This window comes from Thamnophis elegans, chromosome 5, assembly GCF_009769535.1.
Source record: "Thamnophis elegans isolate rThaEle1 chromosome 5, rThaEle1.pri, whole genome shotgun sequence".
Lineage (NCBI taxonomy): Eukaryota > Metazoa > Chordata > Lepidosauria > Squamata > Colubridae > Thamnophis > Thamnophis elegans.
Genome location: NC_045545.1, coordinates 42,112,715 through 42,138,474, shown reverse-complemented (window position 1 = coordinate 42,138,474; position 25,760 = coordinate 42,112,715). Strand labels below are relative to the sequence as shown.

At 42.3% G+C, this 25,760-nt stretch overlaps 1 protein-coding gene and 1 long non-coding RNA gene across 5 annotated transcripts in view; one reads left to right on the top strand and one right to left on the bottom strand.

Annotated features, from left to right (window-relative positions):
* Positions 1 to 25,760, bottom strand: part of ERI3 (ERI1 exoribonuclease family member 3) — a 313,271-nt gene that overhangs the window by 170,926 nt on the left and 116,585 nt on the right. For 3 of the 4 annotated variants that reach the window (XM_032218808.1, XM_032218807.1, XM_032218806.1), the window contains one exon: positions 9,115 to 9,187. In XM_032218808.1, the coding sequence (XP_032074699.1) occupies positions 9,115 to 9,187 (73 nt within the window). Of the gene's footprint in view, positions 1 to 9,114; positions 9,188 to 25,760 lie in introns of those variants that run through there. The other variant, XR_004255515.1, reaches the window with a different exon arrangement.
* LOC116509593 lies at positions 10,426 to 20,101 on the top strand. The gene is made up of 3 exons (XR_004255516.1): positions 10,426 to 10,675; positions 10,961 to 11,026; positions 19,643 to 20,101. It is a non-coding gene; the product is annotated as an uncharacterized LOC116509593 (long non-coding RNA).

The following is a 25,760-nucleotide window of genomic DNA, read 5'->3' as shown; positions in this document are numbered from 1 at the left end:
TGCTCTGAGGGTCACAGGGTCTCCACAAGATTCATCCCCATCAACTCGCCCGAATCTACCCAGTCAGAGTCCAAGCTTGTCCAGATCTGAGTGATTTTATCCTGCACATACTGAACAAATTCTTCAGCCCTACCCTGCAAGGGGTCTTTCCCAGTTCTTTGGTTAAGTAAGGAACGGGTCATCCTAAACAGGATGGCTGGGCGGTTATCTGCAGACACGATGAGAGCGGAAAAATGTTGCCCTTTCGCCGCTTTTATCGCCACTAAGTAGGATTTAATATGAATTCTTACTAATGTTCGATCAGATTAGGACCGGCTGGCCCTCCAACCACTCCCTAGGCATCCTTTCTGGCGTTTCATCTCCCGGAGCTCCTCGGGGAACCAGAGAGCTACCAGGGATCGACACCGAGTCAGAGGCCGCAAAGGCACAATGTGATCCAAGGCCCCAGTGGCTGCCCTATCCCAGGCTTTCAGTAGGGCTTTGGTCGAGCTGTGAGCAAGCAATTCAGGAAAAGTCCCAAGCTCCATCAGGAACCTTTTAGGGTCCATCAGACGCCTGGGGCGGAACCATCTAGTTGGTTCCGCCTCCCTGTGGTGAGGGGTAGCAGTATGGAAGTCAAGCCTGATGAGGAAATGATCAGACCATGACAAGGGTTGGATAGAAATATCCCCTAAATCTAGATCATTCATCCACTGCCCAGAGACAAAACTCAGGTCGAGCGTGTGTCGCCTGTTATGGGTGGGGTCTTGAATTAACTGAGTTAGGTCCATAGCTGTCAGGGAAGCCCTGAACTCCTGAGCGGACTCAGATGTCTCGCCAATGGAAGGCAGATTGAAATTCCCCAGGATCATCAGTCTGGGGAAACCAACCGCCAATCCGGCTAACACATCCAGCAGCTCCGGTAGGGCCGATGAAATGTAGCAGGGAGACAGGTACGTAACAAAAAGGCCCTCCTGGACTCCAAGGCCCCATTTCACAAAAAGGGACTCACACCCACCTATCTGAGGCACAGTGATCTCCTGAGGTCTGAGACTTTCCCTAATAACCACCGCCACCACCACCCACCCCTGCCATGGGCTCTCGGCTGGTGAAACACCCAGAAGCCTGGTGGGCATAATTCACTAAGGGGAACACCCCCCTCATGGCCCAACCAGGTCTCCATAATGCACGTCAGGTCCGCTCTACCCTCTTGTATGAGGTTGTAAATGAGGGGAGCCTTATGTACCACAGACCTAGCGTTAAGCGAGACCAGCCGGAGGACCAGGGTCCTGTAATCCCGAGCACCCGGGAATGCGAGAAGGGCGATGAGGGTTGGAATGCACGATCGCTCTTAAACAGCGAACCCGTGTCCCCTGAACATAATTTGGCCCTTGGCCCCCACCATATCTGCCTCTCCCACAAACAGTAGAGATGGTAACCCTCCCCCAATGGAGTAGCTTAATGTCTCCCCTGGAATCCCAACCCTTCCCCAGCACTCCCGACCCGCGCCCATTAGTTAGCTCTGGCCTTTGCCCTGGCAGACGGTCCCCCCAAGCCTGTCTGAGCCATCCGAATCAACCCCCACCCCCTCCTAAAATTTGGTTTAAAAACCCCTAAGAAGTCTCTTCTTCGCATGCCACCTCTCGGGATCGCAAGATCCGTCATTAAGGAAATGTCTTGATAGGCAAGAAGGCCATCCTCAGGAAAGGGGGAGTTCCCAAAGGGAGTAAAGTTCTGTTGCAGTATAACATAGAGGAGAGTGTGGCATCAACCAAACGGGATGACATCACGGGGAGATGGAACGAGGAGATGACATGTCCACGGGGGAGGGGGCAGCCAACAGTGTTCAAGGGGGTAGCGGGAAGCTTATGTCCATCATAGCAATGGTCAGTGTTAAGGACAATATGTAGGACTAATGGCCAGATGTCAAAATCGCAGCAGATGGTAAATTACAAGGTGGTGAAGTGGCCAGTGATGGTGGTGGTGAGGACAGCGGCGGCAGCTGCGGCTGCTCCAACAACTTCAACAACTCCAACAGCTAAGCTCTGTCCATGCCAGCCACACTGATATCCGTCGCCAAGGCCGCACACCGTTGACCCAGCCCATAGTGTCACAAGCGGAGGACCAAATGGCCAAATAACACATTACGGTGGCCCAGGCAACTGCAGTGATACTGGAGGGGGCCACAACGAAGGAACCCCCCCCCACTCCAACCATGCCCACACCAACTACCGAAGTCATCTTCCACTGGCGTCAATAACCATGCCAGCTGCCTCAGCCACTCCCTGCTGATCCAGTCTATCACGTCCATAAGTAAGTTGGAAAGGGGGTGGAGGGGGGGAGCAACCGAGATAACACCACGGTGTGGGGAGCGGCAACTGCAGAGACCTCAGGCTGGGCATCCCGTCGCCGGTGCTGACCACACCCACGCCAGCTGCAGAGACCCCAGGCCGAGCATCCCGCTGCTGCCATTAACCACACCCACACCGGCAGCTGCCAACACTCTCCATTCTCCTTTCACCGCCAACCGCCCTGTTTCACTCACAACATTCCACCTACAAGACAGGAAATCGCAGCTCAAGGGTATCCCCAAGGTCCCAGGAAGTTCTCATAGATGGACCTGGAACCAATGATGGGATAGGGTACCCCCTGCAAGCCCCGAGAAGGACAATCATCTCCCCAAAGCTCTCCTCAAACACGACAGGACACCATCTTGGGCATGCGCAGTAAGATTTACCTGGATGTACAATACAAAGGTCCTCCCTGACCGAAAAAGCTGCCAGCTCCGAAATTCTGCAAGCCGAAGTGATAGTGATAAGAAAGGCAGTCTTAAAGGATAAATGCCGGAGGACTAATGGAATGGATCGGTTCGAATGGAGCCAATCAATAAATCCCAAGTTGGGTATCGGTGTATAGGCGGAGGACCGAGATGGTAGCCCCCTTCAGAAGCTGCGAAACACTGGGATGCCTGCTAAAAGGTTGAGAAGTGTCTCTGGACAAGTTTGTGGCTAAGGCAGCCATCTGTCACCAAAGAGTGTTGGGTGTGAGAGACCCTTGTCCAACCCCTCCTGGAGAAAATCCAGAATTTGTGGATTGTCATCATGGTGGCGTCGATGTGGTGAGAATGGCACCAAGATGTAAAGATAGTCCATGCAGCGTCACAGATTCGGACCATGGAAGGTCGCCTGGACGCCTGGATGGTATGGATGACCTCATCAGAAAATTTGTCCTGCCTCAGGAGGTCCCCCTCAAGTGCCAAACAGCCAACTGGAGCCATTGAGGATCCGGATGAGGGATGGCCCCTTGGCTGAGGGAAATCTGCTCCTGATGTATGCGCCAATGTTTGGTCACCGAAAGACCTGACAAGATCGGTATACCAGAACCTTCTTGGCCAGCAAGGGTGTGACCAATAGAACTTCTGCTCCCTCTGTCAGGATTTTTCTGATCACCTGAGGTATCAGAGGGAGAGGCAGAAAGCAATAAAAGAGGCCGGGAGGCCAGCAGCAGCGGAAGAGCATCTGTTCCTTCTGCACCAGGGCACTGGAACCACGAGCAGAACTGGGGATGTGCATGTTTTCCGGACTGGCAAAGAGGTCGATAATCAGAAGGCCAAATCTCTCAGATAGCTGGCATAACAGAGATGGGTGAAGTCACCATTCCAAGTTGCTGATGGTAGTTCTGCTTAACCAGTCCGCGATCATGCTGTCCTCCCCCGAGATGTGGTCTGCTTTCAATGACTCGAGGTGACCACTCCGCCCATCACCCTAGAGCCTCTGCCTCTAACATGAGGACCTTCGATCGAGTCCTGCCCTGGTGGTTATGTGGGCTTTGGTGGCGATGTTGTCTATTAGTATTAAGACGTGGAGCCCTTCAATGTGCTTGTGGAAATGACGCAGGGCTAGTCTGGCGGCTCTGAGCTCCAGCCAGTTTATGTTGTGAGAGACCTCCGCTCGCTACCACCTGCCCTGTGTCATGTGCATTTGCAGATGGGGGCCCACACCATATAAATTGCCATCTGTTGTTATGATGAGACACTCTGGATCCTTGAAGAAGGACCCCCTTCCTCAATGCTGCCAACTGCCACCACCTGAGCGATCGAAGCACCCTTGGGGGCACTCGTACCACCCTCTGGGAATTGCTGGCAATTGCTGGCTTTGCACCTTTGAATTGGAAGAAGGAACCACTGAAGTTCCTGTGCATACAATCGTGCCCAGGGAACTACTGCAATGCACGAGATCACTTTCCCCAACAATTGGGATAGAGTCACGATGGAAGCCAACTTGGATGCACGGACCCGTCGTACAAGGGATGTAATGCTGTTCACCCACTCCTGCGTGAGAAAGACTTTGTGGAGTTGATCACCCTGCTCAGGTGTTGGATTCTGGAGGTTGGCGACAAGTGGATTTTCTCCAGGCTGACAGAGAATCTGTGCCTTTGGAGCGTGCAAATGGTGGTGTTGAGGTCTCGATGTGCTTGCGTCATGGACAACGCCTATATCAGGATGTTGTCCAGGTAGCACTGGAGCCTCACTGGATGAGAGTACAAATCCGCTGCGACTGCGGCGAGAAGCTTGGTAAAAGTCCCGTTGACAGGCAGAAGAGTAGATCTTTGTACTGATAATGTTTGTCTGCAAACTAGAACCTCAGGAACTTGCGATGCGCTGGGTGAATGGGAACATGCAAGTACGCCTCCTTCAGGTCAATTGACATCAAGAAGTCGTCTTTCCTGATGCTACCCAATATGGTCTGAAGTCACTGCATTTTGAAGCGCTTGTATGCAAGATGGATGTTAAGTTTCTTGAGGTGCTGTATAGCTCTCCACCCTCCCGAGGACTTTGGGACCAGGAAGAGGATGAAGTAGAATCTCCTTTGCTCTTGGCCCACAGGAACCTGCTCAATGGCCGCTATGTCCAGTAAATGTCAGATCTCTGACCGCATCAGTTGACTTTTGTGGTCGGATTTCGGGATTGGGCACTGGAAAAATGTCTGCGGAGGAATAGAGAGGAAGTCTAGGTGAGGCCGTGACGAACGGTGTTCAGGACCCATGCGTCCGTCGTCGCCGCCTCCCACTGGGCAGCGTATAGTTGGAGACGCCAGCCTATGGGAAGGGACTGATGATGGTCACTTATTTCTATGAAAGGGGCAGTTGGAAAACCCCCTCGAAAGGGCCTGCTGTTGTCTGCCCTTGACCCGAAACAATGCCCTATCATGGAGAGTGATCCTGCATCTGGGATAAGACCGGTTAAATTCCACAGAGTTGGCTGGAGGATCTGCATTCTGAAAGGGCTGCCTATGAAAATAAGAGTGGCCCTTGCAATCCGACTTCCTGGTAACAGATGGTAAGAGCTTGCATTTATCCTTGGATTCTATTAAGACTGAATCCAAGGCCTCCCCCAAAAGCTTTCCCCTTTGAAGGGAGCTGGAAGGAAGCTTCCACTTCGACTTCATGTCCACCTGCCAGTGGCGGAGCCAAAGCAGATGGCGCGAGGTCACGTTGGAAGCTAGAGCTCTTGAAGAAAATTTGGTGGCATTGACTGAAGCATCTGCCGAGTATTTGACTGCTGCAATAATTTTGTTGACATCCTGTTGCAACCTAATGTTGCCAGCTGGCAGTTTGGATGCAATTTACGCAGGCAGAAGAGGGATGCTCTATTGAAAAAGGAAGAGGAGGAGATAGCTCTCATGGCCCACGCAGTAGCCTGGTGGGTTTTGTGACAGGTCTTCTCCGCCTTCTTATCTTCCATTTTAAGGCCCTCCAGCAGATCAGCTGGAAGCACAGAATTGGGAGGTTAGAGCGACTATGGGATCATCTACTAGCTGAAGCTTTAAAAGATCCTCAATATTGCTCTGCATAGAGTAGAGCTTTTTATCCACCCCACTGGGATTTGCCATTGACCCAAGCTGTGCCCACTGATGCTAGATAACATCAAGGAAAAGCTGAGGGGCTGGTACCAATTCCTGGGGTGGGGTGGTTTCTTTGAAAAGGCTGGCACTTGGATCCTGAGATCCAGTGGCCTCCTTATTGCTTTGCTCTGGGGTGCCCATCTGGGTGGATGCTCTGGCCTTGGTGAGGATAGCCTTTAACATCGAGGATTTGAATAACTCTGAGAAAGCAAGCTTGTCAGGGACTGGATTTCATCCTCCCGATAAATCTGGGGCCTCCTGTCTACCCTCCTCCACTTTAGACTCCTTGCTAACAGCAGAAGAGACAGAAGATGAGGACCTGCCTGCCTGCCTGGTTTCTTGGAACGTGTGCCCTAGATCTAGATCAGCCCTGGCGAGGCAGACAGTGACCCAGCTGCTTCATACCCTTAGCAATACCCTGAGATCTCACGCTTGTGATGACCTCCTTCATTCATTGGAAAGATTATGGCCCTGGTCCTCAGCTGGGCGACGGCCCCTGGTTCGAAGATTAGGGGACGGAAAGTCCTCCTCCTCAATGAGGGACAGGCGTAATGCACTGAATCTTCAACCAGGGACGGGCTGAGGGATCTAGGGTACACCCTGGATGGGTTGGGCGATAGATCAAGAGCCCCTTCCTCCACCAGGGATGGTGAAATGTCTTGATGAACACCCAGCGGAAGCCTCCGCAGGCAGAAAAGGAGGCCTGGCAAGCCTTTGGGCTTTTTGGAATTGTTTCTCCAGGGCCCTCTGCGTCTCTCTGCTATCTTTTCAGCGGCCTTAGACACCTTCTTAGGTTTGGGCTGTTTTCCCTTTGGTGGATGCCTAGCACCCTCACTCTTCCCAGCAGGCCCGGGCCTGCTATGCTTACTGGTGGAAAGACCTGCTTGTTCAATATCCTCGGCTGTGCTGGTGGATGCCATTGCTAGAGGATCAGGGCAGAATAATTTCTTCGCCTCTGCAGGACTGTTGTGCAATGTAAATTGCAACCAGTCAAATGAGTCCAAGATGGTTATGTCTCTGCCCTGGAGTGATATAAGGGCTCAAGCAGAAACAAATGGCATCTAGCGGAAATGTCCAGAGCGCCTGCAGATCAGCACCCAAATTAAAGCAGGGTATGGCCAAGACAGATAGCCAAACACTCTGCAGCCACTCAGAATGTTCTTCTTGGGGAGGGGGAGACCTGTCTGGAAGCCTGAAGCAAGGTCTGCAGAGTTAACACCCCTCCCAGCGGCGATCTGCTCTTGGAGGCAGGCAGCGGTGATGCAAACAGCCAGAAGAAATTTGTGCTAAATTCAAAAGGTCCAAAATGGCCACTATGCGGCTCAGAATGACACTGGGGACTGTCGGCAATCTGGAGAGCTCTTAGGAGTCTCCAGAACAAGAATTAAGCCCTCCAACAGTGTTTGGGGCACTCCTAGGCTACCTACCTGCCCCCAGGCTAATCAGCAGCGGCTGAACGAGCCCCCCGCGGTGTGCCTCAACCGTGATGATTGCGGAAGGCAGCTTTGCTCCGAGTAGCCTCAAGCTGAGGGAAAAAAATTTCAAACTGCAAGGGAACCTAAACTATCAGACTAACAACAAAAATAACAAAGGCTACACTATACTAGACTGTTTGGAGACTCCAACCTGTTGCTCAAGGACTGGAACTCCCCAACTGCGTCCGTTTAGGGCAACTGAGTTTTTTAAACTGGCCTCTAAAAGGACCAGGAGGTGTGGCCTACACAAACTTTAAACTCAGTCCATGGGCAGCAAGCTGAAGTTAACCCATGCTTGGACTCTCCAAGCAGCGCCTAGGAGAATAATGTTAAGAGCTGCAATTCTATGTTGCTACACAGTTTTTTTTATTCCACTGTCAATTTCTACTCCTGAAGTACATAATATAAAGAGTTGGGTTCAGTCAGGGTGGAGCTACATATTAATCTATATAGACTTGTGAGAAACGTTTTAGAAAAATGTATTGTTAGGTCCAATAATATGTTTAAGCTCATAAAAGCAAAAAAGGAACTTAAACGGAGGCTTGAGAAAGAATCAGTTTTTATTCTATGATTGTAGGTTAGCCATTTCAAACACACACAAGAGGATATGAAGAAAGAGCTACAAATTTCAGAGAAGATGTAACCCCTTATATATTGTTTAGAAACCTTATAAAACCATCAGTTAAATCTCCAATAACTATCAATCAAACTTCCAATTCTGGCATCTTGGATTTGTGTATTCCCTGAACAGGATAGAGCCTCTTAATTAGCATCATTAGAGTTATCTCTTCCTGATCATCTTCTTTGTGTTTACAATTGGCTACTTAGCCCTCTGTTGCAAGGAAGGGAATTCTCACAGAGGAAAGGCATGGTTTTTTTACAGTTCCATTCCATTCTGTGATACATTCTGTATCCATAGATTGCAGAAGATTGATAAGGAGTTCAAATGGCAAGGAATATACGTTTAACAAACACCAGTTGTTCTGTTGCAGGAAGTCTGATGTAGCATATTTGTGTTATAAATCCAAAGGTATATTGCTAGATACATAATGCTATTTACAAGAAATACAAATCTAAAGGTATATGAAAGCATAATATATGTTTTACAGGAAAACAACAAGTTCCTACTAATTCTAGTATTCCAGTATATTGTATATTGTACATCTTTATTATTATTTCCCTTCAGTAAGATATTTGAGTAACCTAACAATAAAGTGTGAACCAAGAAATGGGTTGGCAGGAGGCATCCCTGCCTCAACAGCTATAACTACATGTAACTACAAAAGAAAAGAGGTTCAGTGGTAGTTTTGTTGAAGTGACTAAAACAAAAAGTCTTCAGCATTTTAAAGACCAAAATAGCTAGCTAATATTTGGGGCAGAGAGGAGGGAGGGGAGAGTCAGAAATTCTAAGGAAGAAAGATTTAGATATGCCCCAATGACCCAGCCTATCCTAGAGAAATGCTAAGTTATTATGCATAGAGATGCTATTTCAGGAATGCCCACAATGAGATTTTCCAGCTGCAGACCATATTCTATCAAGTACAGTAGACTCTATTAGGAGAAATACAATAGGAACTTTGCTTCACCCAGGTTCTGAGAAAATAACTCCTCATTTCAATGCAAACAGCAGCGCTTATTAAATACCTCCTTGAAGGAAAAGAAGGAGAATACTATAGAAGGAAGGGGAACTGATGGAAATGAAGAGACAACAAGACTGAGATGGGGGAGGGCAAAAGACATATCAGCAATGAAAGTACCTTTTTGAGATTAATCCACTGTTTGAAGTAATCAGCAACTGGAAGCCCTAAGTACTGGCATTGTCCAGGTAACCTGTAAGAAAAAGAGCAGGTGGTTTCAAGAAGAACAATCAAAGTACCAAGGAGAAAGGAGAGGATAATGGAATGTACCATCTGTATTTTAGCTAAAACCTCAGTCTTCTTAGGAGTACGTGTCTCTCTAGTTGAGACGTCCCCAACCTTTTCTGAAAGCTAGGCACATCTGACGTTCTGAAAACAAATTATTATTAAGCAAAGAATACGGTTGCCTCGAGGTGTTTGCCTATTCACAAATTGGCTACCATTATGGGTGGGCAATCTCTCTAGTCCTTCAGATATTTGTTGTGAACTTACTATTGTATTTAAAATTAACATTAATTGTTCTATAAAAGGTAGAATAGAACAATGGGGAAAAAAAGAAAACTATTTGGTAAATAGTTGCACAGAATTTAGGTGCACAGAAATATTTCTGTGATGATCAATCCTCTTTATGGCACAATTTCTCCCCCAACCCACTCCTTCATTGGAAAACAATACAACTGCCGTTCAAAAATACAAAATAATTAAAATGTAGTTATAATGCAAATTACAGAAATATAAATAATATTTTAGAAAAACCATAAAAGGAAAAAACTGGGTTAAATCAGATGGAACCAACAGATCATAGATTTCTCCCCCTCCCCTCAAAAATCTTCTTTGTGTTAGCCCCAATATATATTAACATGGTTATAAACTAGTGGATCATTTACCAGCAGTGGCAACTCCAAATAAATCCTCATATTTGTCTCAATTTTTAGGAACTAAAAGATAAACAAATTGAAAACAATTACAAGTATTTTGGGAGTACTTACAAAATATATTTGTTTTCTTATTTGTCTTTAAAGAGTAATATATGTAACATATATGTGTCATTTCATGTGCCAGAATTCATCATTTACAATGATACACAGCCCCACAGATATTATGACAACTCTCTATATTTGTTTTATGGCTTGCAACAGATACTTTCTTGTGTCACACAATCTCTTTATTGACTAATAGTGTACTCAATAAAATGAGTTGTAAAATGACTTTTCCCACAGCTATCACTCAAATATTTTGCATTAGTCTGAACAGAGTATTTAAAGTTAATGGAGGTAAATACACAAAGCCACAATGCTAAGTAGCAGGTTTTTGAGGGCGAAGGAGAAGCCATTCAACCCAGTAATGCTGGGGGGCTGAGGAAAAGATTCATCTTGAATTATCCTTTGTTTCTTTAAAGTTTAAATACCCTCCTCAGACTTAACACCTCTTAGAATTAAGATCATCAGAAAAGAGTTTGCCAGAACAAGCATATGTAGGCAAGGCACAAACATTTAGCATTCTACAATATGAAACACAGTTCTCCTATTTCTGTCTTAAAAGCAAACAAAAGGGGACAAGAACTGAACTTTGGGATCCAGGTCAATATACCTGCTACATAACCCATAACACACATTCACATATACAGATTTCCGCTGCTGGTGGAGGAAAAGAATGGACATTGCGGCCATTAGTTTAGAATGTAAATTCATTTATACTCAATCAACTTGATTGATATGGGTAGTTAACAGGTCGTATTGCTTATTAATGCTTTGCTAAAGATTTTTAGATATGCTTTGAATGCTTGATTGGGTATGAATTAGGTGGCCATAGGAAAGACCAAAAATTAATTAAATAAGTGATTAATAGATTCATTTACACATGGTAATTACTTCAATCCAAGCAATTGGATATGCAAATCAAGCATGCTCTTTGCACCCGGCACTTTGATGTAAACTGTGCTCCTTAAACTGATTTTTTTTTCCAGAAAAAAAGGAGGAAGAACAGATTGGACAAGGCAGAGTCAGTGAAGAGACAGTACTTACCCAAAAAGGTAATATATCCTTCCTTTACGTATCTTATATACAGCCTTAAACTGTGTTGATGTACAATTCAAATCATCCACAGACAACTACCAAAAGACTGCAATGAAGCAGGATTGGTTTCAGCATATCTGGAGGATATCAGGTTGGGAAAAGACATCAAATGGCCTGGTTAGCATAAGCAAAATAAAACAGTAATTTTCCTGTTAATGTCCATTACCTCCGCTCTACAGTTAAGCAAGTACTAACATTTAGTTACTTGAAGAAGTGTGTGGTGGCTCAGTGGCTAAGACGCTGAGCTTGTCTATCAGAAAGATTGTCAATTTGAATCCCTAGCACCTCATAACGGAGAGAGGCTTCTGTTACTTGTCCCAGCTTGTCCCAGAGTCCCTAGGGAGTGGGGCGGCATACAAATCTTATTAAAGTTGCAAAGTTGCAAAGCTTCTGCCAATCTAGCAGTTTGAAAGCATGTAAAATGCAAGTAGCAAAATAGGAGCCACCTTTGGGAAGAAGATAACAGCATCCGTACACCTTTGGCATTTAGCTATGCCACCCACATAACTACGGAGATGTCTTCAGACAGCGCTGGCTCTTTGGCTTTGAAACGGAAATGAGCATCGCCCCCTAGAGTTGGGAATGTCTAGCACATATGTGCAAGGGTAACCTTACCTTTTTAACATTTAGTTTCACTGAATTAAGAATTATGTGTTTCTGAGTGACATAAGTGGATATGTTTCTTTCCTTAATACAGAGATGAGGAACATGCACACCTCCAGTCCATGTATAAAGTCCTTGGGCTTTTCCTGATCAAAAGTGTCAAAAAGTAGTGATAATATTTTCTGTTATTTGAATCAGGAAACACTTCAAATCCACATTATAAGCCCACCTGTAACCTTAACAGAACTAAAACCTCCACCCAGAAAAACAAAAGAAAATAATTGGCCTACCAATTTAATCATCACCTCACTTATTGAATAAAGCTTAAGGCTGAGAAATGAAAAGGAACACAGTTTCCATACACTGAGTCAAACTTCTTATTTTCTGAGACAAAATGTGTAGATGGCCACCAACATAGATGACTTTAAGAGACAGTTAAGCAAATCCATGGAGAATAATACTACAGACAGCTTATTAGATACTACTTATATATGTCCCAAAGGTGCTTTTTCAAGAGCAACTGGACTTTCTGATTTTTCTTTAAAGATGTTTTGCTTCTCATCCAAGAAGCTTCTTCAGCTCTGAGAAGTGAAATATCTTCAAAGAAAAACCAGAAAATCCAGCTGCCTCTTTAAAAGCACCTTTGGGACAACCATGGCCTGGACCTGAATCTCCAAAGACATTTAGTACTTACATAATCAGAGAAATATTGTACCAGTTTCTGGGAAACGCTAGTACTGTATAATGACATTATATTGTTGGACCCATTAGCATTTCCCATTCATATCTCACTATGGAGACAAAATATCTATGCCATTGACACAACCTGTGCCACTGATTTCTTATTATTTTCTTATTTATTTATTTTTTATTATTATACAATTGTATCACAGCGGCCAGTTGTTTCGCCGGATTTGGCATGGTTACTAGTTGGGCCCGACCCAGGGGCCTAGGACGTCATAACGTATTTTCGTAATATGCCGTGCAGATCCAAGCAGTGCGGCTTTTTGCATTTGACTGATGGTGATTTTGTCAATTTTTAACTGTTTTAAATGTAATTCCAGTGCTTTGGAATAGCACCCAGTGTGCCAATTACCACTGGAATTATCACTGCTGGTTTGTGCCATAGTCGTTGAATTTCGATTTTTAAGTCCTGGCATCTTGCGATTTTTTCATGTTCCTTCTCGGCGACCCTGCTATCACCTGGTATTGCGATGTCTATGATTGTGACCTTATTTTTCTCAACCAGTGTGATGTCTGGTGTATTATGCGCCAGTATTTTGTCGGTTTGTATACGGAAATCCCACAAGATCTTGACCATTGATTTCGGTGACTTTTCAGGCTGATGTTCCCACCAGTTTGTTGCTGTTTTAATATTATAATTTTTGCACAAATTCCAATGGATCATTTGTGCTACTGAATTGTGCCGCAATTTATAATCAGTCTGCACGATTTTTTTACAGCAGCTGAGTATGTGATCAAACAGTTTCATCAGCTTCTTTGCAAAGTCTGCATTGGCATCATCAGAGGATTTTTTCAATTTTGGCTTTAATGGCATTTGTGCGGATAGCTTGTTCTTGCGCAGCCAGGATTAGTGACTCTGTTTCTTTCTTAATGTACCTGTTGTTAACCATAACCAAGTTTGTTCACTGTCCACTTTATCTTTATTTTTTCCAGAAATGGCCATGCAGTGCTTTGTTCTGCCAACTCTCCATTCTTGATTTTATCACATCTTTTCTGTATTCTTGTTCGTCTGTTGGGCCTTCAGTAGATTTTTGTTCTTTACTTCGATTAATAGATGTTCTTGACTTTCTTTTAAATAATCAGCCAGTGCATGTTTTTCTTCTTCAACTGTTTGCTTCACTTGTAATAATCCTCTGCCACCTGATTTTCGGGGCAGATATAGTCTATCAGTATCACCACGTGGATGCTAAACTGTAGTGCATTGTCATTAGTTTCCTGGTTTTTCAGTCCAAAAGGTCCAAATCAGCTTGTGTCCAGTTAACTATACCAGCTGTGTATCTTATAACTGGTATTGCCCAGGTATTTATGGCCTTGATTGTATTTCCACCATTCAATTTAGATTTCAAAATTTTCCTAACCTAATTATTTATTATTATTATTATTATATATTATTATTTATTATTATTATTATATTATTATTCTATTATGTCTATTTTGTCACATGTTCCTTATATAAAAATTAGTATACTCTTACACAGTGCAAACCATTGCACTGTTTCCTAGTATATAAGGGATGATTTCAAGGCACTCAACTAAAGTTTATATTTTTCAGAAAACAGAAACATATTTGCATTTTGCCAATTACCAATTATGTTTCTACACTACACTAAGTGTAGTGCAATCTGAATATGCATGTATGGGGTTGCGTGCATACTATTTCTGATAACAATTAAGGAGACATTCAATATAATCCATCTCTAACTTTAAAGGCATTAAGTTGTTTTTGACACATAGATAGACAGATATACACTAATTACAATATTATATTAATTATATTATATTATATTATTATATTATATATTATATTATTATATTATATTATGATGTCCACCTTATAGCTCAACAGCTCGAGTCCTAACCAAGGACCTAGGCACTGTTAAGGTAACGTCGGAAGATATAAACTGTTCCAAGTAGGGTGGTTTTTTGTAGAATCCGAATGTTCAAGTCTGATAATTTAAATTTCCAAATAGTGAGTAAACCCTTTGGGTATTGCTCCAAGGGCTCCAATTACAATCAGGACAACAAACAATTTCTTTTTTCGCTCAACTTCAATTTGCAAGTCCCAGTACTTGTGATTTTTTCTTGCTATTTATCTTCAATTGTGCATCACCAGGTATTGCTATGTCAATGAATCATCCTTTTTTCTTTTCAATTATTGTTATGTCAGGTGTGTTGTGGTCCAAGTGCCTGTTAGTCTGAATTCTGAAGTCCCACAAGATCTTGACTTTCTCATTCTCTAAACCTTTTGAACCTGATGTTCCCAGTGGTTTTTGCTGTACTCAAATCCAAACTTTTGGCACAATTTCCAGTGAATGATCTTAGCAACGCGGTCAGGCATTGTAGGTAGTCAGTTTGTGAAATTTTGCTGCACCCACTGATCAAGTGGTCAACTGTCGTCTTTCTCATTACAGAGGTGACATTTGCTGTTTACTGGCTACAAACGATTAGAAGCAAAACAAAGCTGAATCTGAATAAAAAGGTGCGAAACCAATAGATATCAATACAAAATTCTTTCCCCTCCCCTTGGTACCCCAGTCCATAGTCCAATCATATTTCACCCAACTGTCAGGTGGGAGACATCTTCGAAAATCATCATCAGGATGGAATGCTAGACAGTTGGCTTTGCGGGAAACTCCCTTCCTTCCACATGCGCAAGAGATGGTGAGAATAACTCCCTAATAAACAGTCCTCCAGTACAGAATGATTCCCCTCCCAAATACCATGCCCACCCTCCCCGTTTCAATGGCAGCCGAAAAGCAGCAGTGAAGCAGAGGCTGACATTTGTCTTTAAAAGGCCTCCTTTATTTACTCCTTAATCATTGTTCTTCACTTTCTGATGTAATCATTCAAGCTGTGTTTTTCTTCTTCCACAGTCTGTTTTACTTGTAGAGTCCTCGACCACCCTCTGCTCTTGGTAGATATAATCAGTCAACATCACTTTTAGGATGCAAGCATGATTCATTGTCATAAGCTTCCTTGTTTTTCTGTCCAAATTGTCCAACTCCATCTGGGTCCAGTCCATTATTCCTGCAGAGTATGAATCACAGGTATAGCCCAGGTATTTATGGCTTTTATGATGTTTCCTCCATTCAATTTGGACTTTAATATCTTGCAAATTCGTTGAATGTACTTGGCTGAAGTTAATTCCTTGACTTTATTGTGCATTGTCAGAGGCCTCTAAAATCCCCAAGTATTTGTAGCCTTCTTCTGGTTTTACTGCCTTTATCATTTCTTCATTCTCAACCTTGCCTGCTTTGGTTGCCATTGTTGCACATTTATTATTATTATTGTTGTTGTTGTTGTTGTTATTATTATACAATTGTATCACAGCGGCCAATTGTTTCGCCGGATTTGGCATTGGTTACTAGTTGGGCCCCACCCAGGGGCCTAGGACGTCGTAACGTATTTTCGTAATATGCGTGCAGATCCAAGCAGTGCGGCTTTTTGCATTTGACTGATGGTGATTTTGTCAATTTTTAACTGTTTCAAATGTAATTCCAGTGCTTTTGGAATAGTACCCAGTGTGCCAATTACCACTGGAATTACCACTGCTGGTTTGTGCCATTGAATTTTGATTTTTAAGTCCTGGTATTTTGCGATTTTTTCATGTTCCTTCTCGGCAACCCTGCTATCACCTGGTATTGCGATGTCTATGATTGTAACCTTATTTTTCTCAACCAGTGTGATGTCTGATGTATTATGTGCCAGTATTTTGTCCGTTTGTATACGGAAATCCCACAAGATCTTGACCATCTGATTTTCGGTGACTTTTTCAGGCTGATGTTCCCACCAGTTTGTTGCTGTTTTAATATTATAATTTTTGCACAAATTCCAATGGATCATTTGTGCTACTGAATTGTGCCGCAATTTATAATCAGTCTGCGCGATTTTTTTACAGCAGCTGAGTATGTGATCAACAGTTTCAACCGCTTCTTTGTAAAGTCTGCATTTGGCATCATCAGAGGATTTTTCGATTTTGGCCTTAATGGCATTTGTGCGGATAGCTTGTTCTTGCACAGCCAGGATTAGTGACTCTGTTTCTTTCTTTAATGTACCTGTTGTTAACCATAACCAAGTTTGTTCACTGTCCACTTTATCTTTTATTTTTTCCAGAAATTGGCCATGCAGTGCTTTGTTCTGCCAACTCTCCATTCTTGATTTTATCACATCTTTTCTGTATTCTTGTTTCGTCTGTTGGGCCTTCAGTAGATTTTTGTTCTTTACTTCGATTAATAGATGTTCTTGACTTTCTTTTAAATAATCAGCTAGTGCATGTTTTTTTTCTTCAACTATTTGCTTCACTTGTAATAATCCTCTGCCACCTGATTTTCGGGGCAGGTACAGTCTATCAGTATCACCACGTGGATGTAAACTGTAGTGCATTGTCATTAGTTTCCTGGTTTTTCGGTCCAAAAGGTCCAAATCAGCTTGTGTCCAGTTGTTGTTGTTGTTGTTGTTGTTGTTGTTATTATTATTATTTGGCTTATCTTTGGTGAGATTCACAGCCTTTGGGGCTGATTGGTAGCTCAACAGCTCGAGTCCTAATCAAGGACTTAGGAACTGTTAAGGTAACGTCGGAGGATATAAGTTGTTCCAAGTAGGGTGGTTTTTGTAAAGTCAGAATGTTCAAGTCAGGTAAATTTGGAATTTTCAAATAGTGAGGTAGCCCTTTAGGTATTGCTCCAAGGGCTCCAATTACAACTGGGACAACACATGATTTCTTTTTCCACAGTCGCTCAACCTCAATTTGCAAGTCCTGGTATTTTGTGATTTTTTTCTTGCTGTTTATCTTCAATTTGTGCATCACCAGGTATTGCAATGTCAGTGAACCATATTTTTCTTTTCAATTATTGTCATGTCAGGTGTGTTGTCGGCCAAGTGCCTGTCAGTCTGGATTCTGAAGTCCCACAAGATCTTGCCTTTCTCATTTTCTAAAACCTTCTCAACCTAATGGTCCCAGTGGTTTTCGCTGTATTCAAATCCAAACTTTTGGCACAATTTCCAGTGAATAATCTTAGCAACGCGGTCATGGCGTTCTAGGTAGTCAGTTTGTGAAATTTTTCTGCACCCACTGATCAAGTGGTTGACTGTCTCATCTTTCTCATTACAGAGGCGACATTTGCTATTGGTGGTAACATGTTGAATTTTGCCTTCATGCAGTTTGTGGCTAAGGCTTGTTCTTGAGCTGCCAAAATAAAGCCTTCTGTTTCTTTTTTCAGTACTCCTGATTTTAACCAGTTCCAAGTTAGCTTTTGGTCAGCTTTGCCTTCAATACTTTTCAATTGTTGGCCATGCATAGCTTCGCTTTTCCAATTTTCAGCTCGCTTCTCAATTGTTTCTTTCTTATATTCAGCTTTTAACTTAGTTGTCTTCAAAGGGCCTCCTTTATTTACTTCCTTAATCATCATCATCATTATACAATTGTATCACAGCGGCCAGTTGTTTCGCCAGATTTGGCATTGGTTACTAGTCGGGCCCCACCCAGGGCCTAGGATGTTGTAACATATTTTCGTAATATGCGTGCAGATCCAAGCAGTGCAGCTTTTTGCATTTGACTGATGGTGATTTTGTCAATTTTTAACTGTTTTAAATGTAATTCCAGTGTTTTTGGAATAGCACCCAGTGTGCCAATTACCACTGGAATTACCACTGCTGGTTTGTGCCATAGTCGTTGAATTTCAATTTTAAATCCTGGTATTTTGCGATTTTTTCATGTTCCTTCTCGGCGACCCTGCTATCACCTGGTATTGCGATGTCTATGATTGTGACCTTATTTTTCTCAACCAGTGTGATGTCTAGTGTATTATGCGCCAGTATTTTGTCCGTTTGTATACAGAAATCCCACAAGATCTTGACCATCTGATTTTCGGTGACTTTTTCAGGCTGATGTTCCCACCAGTTTGTTGCTGTTTTAATATTATAATTTTTGCACAAATTCCAATGGATCATTTGTGCTACTGAATTGTGCCGCAATTTATAATCAGTCTGTGCGATTTTTTTACAGCAGCTGAAATTATCATCATCATCATCATTATTATTATTATTATTAGTAGTAGTAGTAGTAGTAGCAGCAGCAGCAGCAGCAGCAGCAGAAGTATATTTTTCTGCAGATTAAAAAAATATTTTTGCACAAAATTATACGTCAAAGAGGTGTTCTTGGCAGTACATAACAGTTTTGCCATTCTGAAACGATAGAGAAGGAAGCTGAAGTAAATTGGAGGCAAGGTCACATGGTTTTCCTTCTCTTTTTTCTTCCATCTGGAAAAGCCCAGCTTGCAGTGATAAATAGCCATGCTTTGGTTATCACTTTCCTTAAGTTGAGAAGAGGCAGCGAGTGATAGATGGCCAGGAATTTGGTTATCGGGCAGGGCTGTCAGCCAGCGTTTCAGATAACGCACACACATTTAGCAGAGCATCATTATGCAATGGCATGGTGCTAAATATGGCCGAGGGTATTGAAAGAATGAAAGAACAGGATTTGGGGGGTTGGAACAAATCGAGCAACAATAAAAGAGTGCAAGGCCGAGGATGTTATCGTCCTAGTGACACCTTTTATCTCTGTCTGGTTAGTTAAAGGAGGACACAAATTGGTCCTTCCTCCACCATTGTATCCTCTTGTATAAACACAGGCAGATAAAATGTGTCACCAGTGTGATAGCATATCAATTTAACCCTAATTATCTAGGGGGTCATGCTAAGAAATAAGAGTTTCACATTTCAACAGGTCCCTCCATTTCTTTATGGAGGTGCCACATTAATAACATGGGGAGGGAAAAGGGGGGCAATAAGAAAGGGAGGCAGCTTGTAATTGAATTCAGTCACTCAGGTGGTCCTACTGTATGAAAAAATTAATGTGCAAGTCTCCCAGCTAATCATAAATGTTAGGTTTGGAATGTCAGAAACCTACAAAAAATAGTGTTATTTTTTATATTCTTAATCTTTTGGTACCTAGCTGGCATTTTTAGAGAATTTCCTCTTTCTAAAACTGGAAGAAAATATTCAATCTTACAGATCTGGTCTCGGTTTTAATAGAACTCAGTATGCTCATGTTCTAAAAATATTTAGAATGCACTGTAACATTTGTCTTGGTAAAGGTCCTTCTACACAGGTAGTAGGAGGAAGAGAGCTACTTGCCTCCACACATGATATGGTCTTAAAAAGATTACATCCTGCTTAATATTTTTATGTTTAAAATATTAATATCTCATCCTGCAATCATCTAATAGGTAAGGAAGCCTTGCAGAAAAGCTTCTAAATTGCACACAATGATCTGAAGATACTGTTGCATAAAATGAGGAAGTGGAACGACACACTCTCTTCCTGCATCTCAACATCATACAACATTTATGTTGCATTTTATAACAAGACAGCAAAATTGTGGCCATGCATGCCTCCAAGGCTACCACATAGCACTCATCTGTTTGGAAATTTAAGACATGACTGTGAAATATATGTTGTATCTATAAAACACTACTGTTCCTCAAGTGTAATTTACCATCTCAAGATACACATAGTGTTGCTGCTAATCTAAAATGAATCTTTAGTTCAAAACAGCCAATGAAAAAAGCTATGCTTTGCTTTGATAATAGAGATACAAGATAACAACAATAAAGACAAATACTTTTAGGAGAAGATAATTATTTACTTGGAAAGATACAAGATTAATATTCAATGCTAGATGCATTTAGCAAGCAGCAATTTATGAATTGAATGCTGAATTATGGATCTGGATAACTTGAATCTAATTAAAACTACAAAATATATTATGGCATAAATTTTTGTAAGCACATTATTATTATTTTTCCCTAAAGGTGTACTTCACATCACTTAACACTCAAAAATTTAAGATATATAGATATAATGTAGAGATCAGGAGGAGTCTGGTAGCGCCTTTTCAGACTAACACAAATTAACTTTATGTGACATCTACTGCATCTTTATCAAATGCAATAGATGTCAAAATTGATCTGTGGGAGCAGAGGAAACAGAAGGTGTGGCTTATGCAGATATAGGTTACATGTGAGACAGATTCAAGTATCTTATCAATTAACAATTGCAATATGTTAAACATCCATTGTGTTTGCTGGGACCTCCAGAAATACCCTGAAACCTTTTGATATAGGTGAGTTCAGAAATCTCTCACACAATTGTGCTGGTAACATTTCTTTTTACCAAGACTACTTTGAGATCTGTACTGGAGTGTCTATGATACGGCTTTGTCTTGATTCCTGATGTCAAACTTGGATCCATTAATTACTTTGTGCAGTTTGACCTGTTACTCCTACGTAGAATCCAGAGGCATTCTCACAGACCAACACATCTCTCTTCTTACATGATATAAGGTAAAAAGACCTGCAACGTCTACAAATTTTACTGCAAGTTTTAACAGCATATTGATAGTATGGTATATTTGTGATTATCTGAAATAGATAAATGAGTTTCTCAGCTCTGCTGGGTCATCAAAAGTCCCTCTGTCAGGACTACTTGACGCTAGTTTCCATATCTCCACAGCAGACTTAATCACTTTGGGAAATCATCTTAGTAGCATCCAATCAATCAGAGAGAAAGATTTGGTATACATGTGCAAGTGGTTGCCACAGGAAGCAACATACTTACTGAGAAGTTTTTAAATTAGAACAGTAGTCAGCTTTCACACTAACACAAGGAGATCTCCCAAATCTCTACCCTCAACATGTTGCAGTTTAGCCAGGCTCTAAGTCAGGGATGTCAAACTCCCAGCCCACAGACCAGATGTGTCACATGCTGGCCACGGCCACGTCCAGTTTAGCAAAGGGGGGGAAGTGCTGATGTGTTACGTTATATGACACTGCCATGACAATGTGCGTTTGACACCCCTGCTCTAAGTTATATGTCAGCATCATGCACAAAACAATGTGACACAAAACATAAATACTCTATTTCTCACAAACATTTGTAGATTTTGCAATTTAGCCTGGAGCAAACTTACCCAACAAGTAATCCAGGAATATTGTAGTCCATAATTTCGAATGACAGTCAGAATTCCCTAAACTAAGCAAGAGCTCTATCTGGTCTGCAGAACCACAAATGCGTCTACCTCTCACAACTAATGACCGGCCTTTCTGTGGATGAGCCCCTAAGTGACCTTGACTGTTCCAAAAATAGTTCTGGAGGTTCAGGTTTGATTAGTATTTGGATAGGAATTCATCAGGAAACTGTAATGTAGATTGCAAAATTACCATATTTTTCAGAGTATAAGACACATCTTTTTTCCTCAAAAAGAGGCTGAAATCTGGGTGCATCTTATACATCGAATACAGCATTTTTTCCTCCCGAAGACCCGCCCCTTCACAAAAATGGCCGTGCATAGCCTTATGGAGGCTTTCAAAGAGCTCCTGGGGGCTGGGGAGGGCAGAAATGAGCAAAAAATGGGCCGTTTCTCCCTCCCCAGCTCGCAGCAGCACTCTATAAACCTCCATAAGGCTATGTATGCAATTTTTTTGACAAAAAATGGGCCCGTTTTCGCAAAAAATGGACCATTTTCCACTCATTTTTGCCCCCCACCCCCTAGGAGCACTCTGCAAGCCCCCCCCCAGGCTACTCATGGCTTTTATTTGAAAAAAACTAGGCCCTTTTGGGGAGGTTTGCAGAGTACAAAAACTTTTTCCCCCTTTCGGAAAGCTCTTTATTTAGAGTGATTGATAAGAATTACATTAATCAAGTGCTTTGCTAGCAGAAACAAGTCTTAGGTGCTGCAGGTTGTCAGCGATTTCCTTCTCCAGCACATGGATAAATACACCTGCAAACATCTACCTACTGTACCTACCTATCTACTCTTTCTCTCTCTCTCCCTCCCTCCCTACTGTATTTCTCTCTCTATCCCTCTATCTACCTACCTACTCTCTCTCCCTCCCTCCCACCCTCCCTCCTGTATTTCTCTCTCTCTCCCTCTATATCCCTCCCTCTACCTACCTACTTTTTAAAAAATTTGCCTCTTCAAAACCTTGGTGCGTCTTATACTCTGAAAAATACGGTAAGTTTTTTTTTAAGTGTTGTGCCTTGTATTTTTATCAGATACTGATAAAGAGGACCCGGATTGTTGTTGGGGGCAATATGCTGACTCTGTAAACCGCTTAGAGAGGGCTGAAAGCCCTATGAAGCGGTATATAAGTCTACTGTTATTGCTATTATTGCTATTACTTGTTTATTATCCAGAGTCTGCTTCAGTGACATGGGGGCCCCTCATTAACGGGGGGAGGGGGTATTCTATTTAATAATATTTGAATTTATTTTAAGTAGAAAAGCATAATATAATTTATGTGAAATAAGATCAAATGAAAACATTTCCCAATTCTTAGAATACATCAATTATCTCTATATTTTCTCCTTAAAATGATCAACCATTCTGTGCTTCGGGAACACATAGTCAATGCCACGAAAAAGTGAATTGTGTGATGTTTTTCAAAACAACAATTTTTTAAAAAAAATTCTTATTTTGCTAATCATAAAGAATGGATAAGAACTATGTAGGGAGATGTTATGTTCATTTCTTACATTCGCTATTAATAATTCCAATTGATTAAAATACAGAGAGCTTTGAGATGTTACCCTTCTTCATAATAGTAAGTCTAGACTTACCTTTTAAGCAAATGGAACACAAAAAATTAAGGATTTCAGATTTCCAACAATGAACAGTGCCATCCATATATAGAGCAGACATGGTCTTTAATAAATAAATCACATGTCCATATACTCTAAATAGTAGGAAATTGTCAAGATTACAGGCCAAAAAAAAATTCTCATCTATCTGTAGAGCATTTCAGTGAAAATGAGAAAGAATGAACCAGGAACTTCTATATATACCAACCAACTATACTTTTTAGTATCACTGATATTTAAAAAAGCAATCTTCATCTTTCAGAGCTCATTTCTGGGAAACTAAGCTGAAGAGTTAAAGTATCTTTCATTATTACCTGTCCAAATCTATCAATTCCCTTTCCAGCTAACGCAAGTATGTTGGAAGTCAAGACTTCTACTAAAGATCAGCCTGGCTCCCAAAAGTGAATATTGATTTCAATCTCCAAAAGAAGATAGGAGAAAACAGAAAGTCAAGTGGAACAAATATCCATCCAGCGAGGGGTCAAGCAGTTCTTTAAAGACAACTTGGTAACACAGTGCAATAGAGCTAAGTAAGAAATCTGCACAATATCAGTAACACAGCAGCTGACCCTTTGTCCATGTTCTCAGCAGCATACAACCAGCTGCTGTCAGCAAAGCTGAAAATCTCTCCCAGGCATTAGAAATCTCAGCAGACATTTTTGGCACTTGGATCCATACAACTAGAGACAGCTTTGCTATTGCTGCGGAAAAAGGAAGGAACATCCCGTCCAGCAGAATCTTTCATTAGCCAGTGAGAAACCTCCAGAGCCAAAGGACAAGTGCAGCAATTAGAATGCAAGTGAGGTGAGGGGGGGGGGGTTCGACATGCAGGAGCTGTTTAACTGCAGCACCGCAGAGGTCAGTGCATCAGACTCCTGGCCCCTTGATAAATATTGCATGAGTTTGGCAGAAGGGGAAGTATTTTAAACTACCTTGAATGTTTTTCTTCTACTGAACTGCGCACAGCTCAACATGTAAGCGGAGTTATCTACACGTACATGAGCCAGGTACTGTGTTTTTCGGAGTATAAGACGCACCTTTTTCCCCTCCAAAAAGAAGATGAAAATCTGGGTGCGTCTTATACACTGAATACAGCATTTTTGGCCTCCCCAAAACCTGTCCTGCATCTCATTTTTTGCAAAAATGGACACGCAGAGGGTTTGGGAGGCCTGCTGTTTTTTGCCCTCTCCACCCCCAAGGAGCATTCTACAGGTCTCCCACACCCTCTGCACACCCCATTTTTGCGAAAAACAGGCCCATTTTTGGACTCCCAACCCACCCCGCCCCCCATTACATTTTTGCCCTCCCCTGCCTCCAGGACTGCTTTGCAGGCCTCTCAAACTCTCCTCATGCCCCTTTTTCACACAAAAAAATGGGGCGTGCAGAGGGTTTGGGAGGCCTGCAGAGTGCTCCTCAAAGTGCTATTTTTTGCCCTTCCCAGCCCCCAGGAGCACTCTACAGGCCACATCTTTCTGCACACATTTTTGCAAAAACAGGCTCGTTTTTTGCCTCCCAACCCCCCCCCCCCCCATCACATTTTTGCTCTCCCTGGCTACCAGGAGTGCTTTGCAGGCCTCTCAAACTATCTGCATACCCATTTTTCACAAAAAATGGGGCATGCAGAGGGTTTGGGTGGACTGCAGAGTGCTCCCGGGGGCCAGGGAAGGAAAAAACTATTTTTTTAAAATTTACCTCTTCCAAATCTTGGTGCATCTTATACTCTGGTGCGTTTTATAGTCTGAGAAATATGGTAATTACTTGCTTAAATGAAAGGGAAATCGGTGTGTGTGTGTATGAGAGAGAGAGAGAGAGACAGAGAGTGAAAGAGAGAGACAGAGACAGAAAGAAAGAGAGAGACAGAGAGAGAGAGACAGACAGACAGACAGAGACAGAGAATCCTACCTGTTAAATTGGACCTGATCTCCCCAAAATAACAATCATCTTAGTGCATAAGGTTTATCACTTCCCAAGCAACTATTTCACAAAGCATCAATGAAGCAGAAAGTATCAATAACAATACCATGTTTCCCTGAAAATAAAACAAGGTCTTATTTTCTTATGACCTCCTTATTTTTTAGAGAGGTCTTATTATTTTTGAGGTCCAGAAGGTGGCGAGCGTGGTCACCTCACGGCTGCTGCTGTGTTGCAATATTTTCGAGGGAGACCTTATTTTAGTGCTTGTGCTCAAAAGCCTGATTGGGCTTATTATCCGGGGAGGTCTTATTTTTGAGAAAACAGTGTAAAAGAGAACCCAATGTTTTCAGCAGAAGATGCAAAAAGCCATCGGTAATGTTTGTAATTATTACATTTGATCACTATGAACCACAATGATCACAAGTGGTTGTTTTCTACTATATAAATTAATACTGTCCATTTCTATCAGGATTCCAGAGCCTCCTGTTCATTCTTCCAATCTCCTTAAAACTGTTTAGCCTGTACTTGTTACTGCACATTGTTCCATTCCAAATCCATTCTTATAGTTGGAAAACACTTATATTTTTGTTTAATTTATATAGCCGTCTATGTCACCAAGTGATTTTGGGTGGCATACAACAACGCTAAAAAAAGCAGTTAAATAAATAAATAGTAAAACAATAAAAACATTAAAAAGCTGTGGAAAAAAGCTTCTTCAAAAGACAAAAAGATGTTAATAATAAGGGAGTCACCTCAATAATTCACCAGTCTCCTGTGGTCCCCAGGCCTGAT